The 4,373-nt window shown below is 35.1% G+C and overlaps 1 protein-coding gene across 1 annotated transcript in view; it reads right to left on the reverse strand.

The window, feature by feature from the left end:
• Nucleotides 1–4,373, reverse strand: part of LOC112162452 (semaphorin-6C) — a gene marked incomplete in the record, with an annotated part of 81,229 nt that overhangs the window by 3,870 nt on the left and 72,986 nt on the right. Inside the window, 2 exon segments of the mRNA XM_024298234.2 lie at nt 781–912; nt 3,385–3,635. Of these exon segments, the coding sequence (XP_024154002.1) occupies nt 781–912; nt 3,385–3,635 (383 nt within the window).

Genomic DNA, 4,373 nt, shown 5'->3' on the forward strand with positions numbered 1-4,373 from the left:
TTTTGCCCACAAAACCCAAATTTGTGGTTAAAAAAATACAACTTTATGCATAAAAAATACCAATTTGTGCCCACAAAATACTATTTTTTCCCACTAAACACAAATTTCTCAACAAAATAAAATATTTCGCCCACAATTTACTTATTAGTGCCCACAAAATACTAATTTATGCCCACAAAACACTCATTTGTGGATAGAAAATACCAATTTGTGCCAAAAATTGCCAACTTGTGCCCACAAAACAGTAATTTGTGCCACAAAATGTTATTTTTTGCCCACAAAATACAAATTTGTCCACACAAAATAGTAATTTGTGCTCTAAAAAATATAATTGGTGCCCACAAAACATGACAATGCTTTTTTTTTAACCTTTGACAGAGGTTTAAATGACGTCCTTTCAAAATAAAATACACCCAATATCACATAAAATAGTTTCAGTGCAGTAAATGTAGTGGTATTGATAATTAGTTGACTTTTAAAATCACTCAATGTTTTTAAAAGTAAGTTTTCTAAAAGTGTTCTACCATCTGGCTGAGCAGGAGGTTAAAGGGTTTAATGTATAAAATGCTTTATTTGATTAGTTTGTGCAACCGTAGACCACCTATCGCCACTTATCCCACCTTTTGTGGAATCATAAACACATTCCCACATTTTAATCCTCTAAAAGGCATAAAAAACCTGTTTGGATTTTGAACATTATTCCACATATTCAGGATTTCCAACTAGAAAATCATGGAGAGTTTAATGTTAACTAACATCGTCCCATCTGAGCCTTCTTACCTGGGACAGGCTGAGCTCGGGGTCCCCCAGCTGCAGGCCCTGGTGGCCGGGGGTGTGAAGGTGAGGCTCGGCCCGCCCGTTGGGAATGAAAGAACTGTACATTTTCGGGGTGGAGACATCCAGTTTGTCTTCCTGTACGAAAACAAAGACGGTAAAAATTCAAACCAAAAAAAACAAAAAACAATCAACTGAGGTGTACGTTTATGTTTCAGCCTTTTGATTGGTTTATTTCAAACACAAAGAAAAAAAGACAATTAAAAAAGGATTACAGATAATTCAAATCTATTTAGGATATTAATTAACAAATTGATCTTCTTGACATAATTGCTCCCAATCATAAATAGCCATATCTGCACTTACACATAATGAATCCATTAAATATAATAATTCTCTAATAGAGATGAATTACTTGCATGAAGTGAATGAAGAAGTGTTTTTATATAATGCCACCCGTAACTTTACTTTATCAAAAAAATGTCAAATATTTATATAATCTGGTTCTTAACATCTATTTAAAGTAAAATTTTACCAGCTTGCATCACATTAGAGTCTAGATAACTCACTATCCACGTTTTGCATTGAATGAGCACGATAAAATTAGCTGATTTTACTGTTTTAAAAAAAATCTTATTTTTTTGTGACAAAAAGAAAAAAATATATAAAATTAGGAATGTTCCATTACCTGTGATAATGCGTGTAAATGCTTTTGCTGAAAAAGGCAAAGCAGTTTACTATAATTGCTGAAAATGCAAAAGCTAATTGCAAAATGTTAAATTTGCCAAAAAAGACAGTAAATTTTGTTAAATCGCTATGAAAGAGCACTGAAGTTGACCTAAATTTCTGAAAGAAATTGCAGTAAAATTGCTTAAAAGTCCCTAAGACATTCGAAATTTAGAAAAAAAAACATTTTAGTGTGTTGCTTAAATAGGAGCTAAACTCTAAATTCGTCCAAAAAACCTAAGTATACGCCAAATTAGCCAAAAAAAAAAAGGTAGCACATTGCATAAATACTAGCTAAGTTCCGAAGTAGCCTAAAACAGTAAACCAAATTAGTCAAAAACGTTAGCATGTTGCTAAAATATTAGCTGGACTCAAAAGTAGCCTAAAATTCCTCAGTAAACCAGATTAGATAAAAATGTTAGCATGTTGATAAAATAGAAGCTAAACTAGAAATGAGCATTAAAACAAACACGGTACATAACCACTTATCCAAAAAAGTTAGCATGTTGCTAACATATCAGCTAAACTCTAAATTAGATTTAAAAAAAAACCTCAGTAGATAGAAAATTAGCCAAAAATATTAACATGTTGCTAACATATTAGCTAAACTCTAAATTAGCATAAAAACCTCACTAGACAAAAAATATTCTTATGTTGGAAAAATATTAGCTAAACTCAAATGTAGTCTAAAATTCCTCAGTAAACCAGATTAGATAAAAATGTTAGCGTGTTGCTAACATATTAGCTAAACTCTAAATTAGCCTAAAATAACTCACTAGACAAAAACGTTAGCATGTTAGAAAAATATTAGCTAAACTCAAAAGTAGTCTAAAATTCCTCAGTAAACCAGATTATATAGATAAAAACGTTAGCATGTTGATAAAATAGAAGCTAAACTCTAAATTAGATTTAAAAAAACCTCAGTAGATAGCAAATTACCCAAAAATATTAGCATGTTGCTAACATATTAGCTAAACTCTGAATTAGCCTAAAAATTCTCACCAGACAAAAAATATTTGCATGTTTGAAAAATATTAGCTAAACTTCAATTTTTTTGAAAATGACTATAAAGATAAAAACATGGATATTTTTAAAGATTTGTTGTTAATCTACTTAAAATTTTGAAATTTGAAGACTTTCTCATTCATATTTTGTTCAATATTTCAAAAACTGTAAAGTTTATGAATACCAAAAATACGAGCAGTAATGTCCTGAACGAGCTGAATGTTTTGATACAAAGATTGCTGAAAGTGTGATTACGTTTTTATGTGCCTGAAAACGTACAGAAAGGTTTGGAAGAATGACTATAGAGTGAATGCTTACTAAAAATTCACACAATTAGTACTTAGATGGAGATAAACATGAAATAATCTCTACAATTATTTGTGATTTCCTTGATGAAAATGGAGCATTTCAAGAAGAGTAATCCAGATAAAAGTCTAGATTCTGGTAAAAGTTCTGATGCAGTAAAGTCAAAAACCAGAAGTTGCTACTAAACAATAAGAGAGTCAATGGTAATGTATAAAAGTGTAGCTTATAATGTTCCCCTCGCTTTCCCACTGGGAGAAGGGAGGAGGAGAAGATGAATATTAATGCTTCTTAAAATCCAGCTATATGTGTTATAGCCTCTAAGCTTGTTTATATAATCTCAAAAATCTACTTAAAATGCATGAAAAAAAGAGAAACAATCAGCGGTGTGTATGATAAGCTAAAATCTCTGCTTTGACTTTCCATGAAGCTGAACACTCCGCCTCCAGTCATAATCCTGCAAAAGCAGCTTCCTTTTTACTTTAGCATTTTCTGGCATTTCAAAAGTGTCCCTGGTGAGCATCAAACAGGGGGAGAGAATAAAAACTGCAGCCTCCGAGTTAAACCTCTACCAACCTTTGGTTGTCCGTCCAGCAGCCCGTTGAGTTTAGCCAGGGATCGCAGCGACAGGGCGTGCGGCAGGGACGCTTCGGGGTCCTTTCCCAGCCTCCTGGCCCGATGCGAGGAGCTGCGGCTGCAGTAGCACGACACCAGGAAACCCGACAGGATGGCGCCCAGGAAGAACGCCACCAGCACACACGCAATCAGCAGGGTGTAGTGGACGTTGGCGCTGGCTCGCTGGTCGATCTCTGGAAGACGGCGAACGCCTGGAAGACACAGAACCAAAGAGAAAAGAGTCAGTACAATACATGAAAATACATACATATAAAACTCTAACACTTGTGCTATTCTAGGTATGTCACGGGAGGGATAACACGTCAATGTAAGACTTGGGTCATCTGGACCCCATAAGATAGCACAAAGGTTAAGAGGGTAAATGTATAATAAACAAAGGATGGATGGATGTTTTATTTCTGAAAGGAAACCCACAGCAACAGTATGGGTCAAGCCCTCTTTTTGGGGTTCTGTTGGGTTTTTGGATTGCTTAGACTCATGGGACATCCTAAGGGGAGATAGGTTTGTCTTGCAGTTCCCTAAAACTCATGTGGTCACCTCAAGGGACGTCGTGATAATGGAGCGTACCATTGTTGAGTGTGTGGTGAGTATATCATGAAGTATTTGTAAGGGTCATGGTGTCCTTTTGCTACTCTATTAGTACTGGCGCCTTGCTGACCACCTGCAAATCTTGTATAGAGGGCGTATGCATGAGGTACATAAGTACCCGTAGGATGCCAACACAAAACTACAATTGGATTTTCTAATTTCTTAAATTAAGTAACTTAAATCACCTACTTCTTACTTACCTTTGCATGTTCTATAAGTGTTTGCTATGGCCTGTCGCCCACAGCATCCTCATGTCCATGAACATTTTCTTCCTATTGGCTCACAAAAGTGGTTTAAGACCTTTAGTGGGCCACTAGTGTGCGCTAAACAGGTTTCCCAAT

Source organism: Oryzias melastigma, linkage group LG11 (assembly GCF_002922805.2).
Source record: "Oryzias melastigma strain HK-1 linkage group LG11, ASM292280v2, whole genome shotgun sequence".
In the NCBI taxonomy this organism is placed as follows: domain Eukaryota; kingdom Metazoa; phylum Chordata; class Actinopteri; order Beloniformes; family Adrianichthyidae; genus Oryzias; species Oryzias melastigma.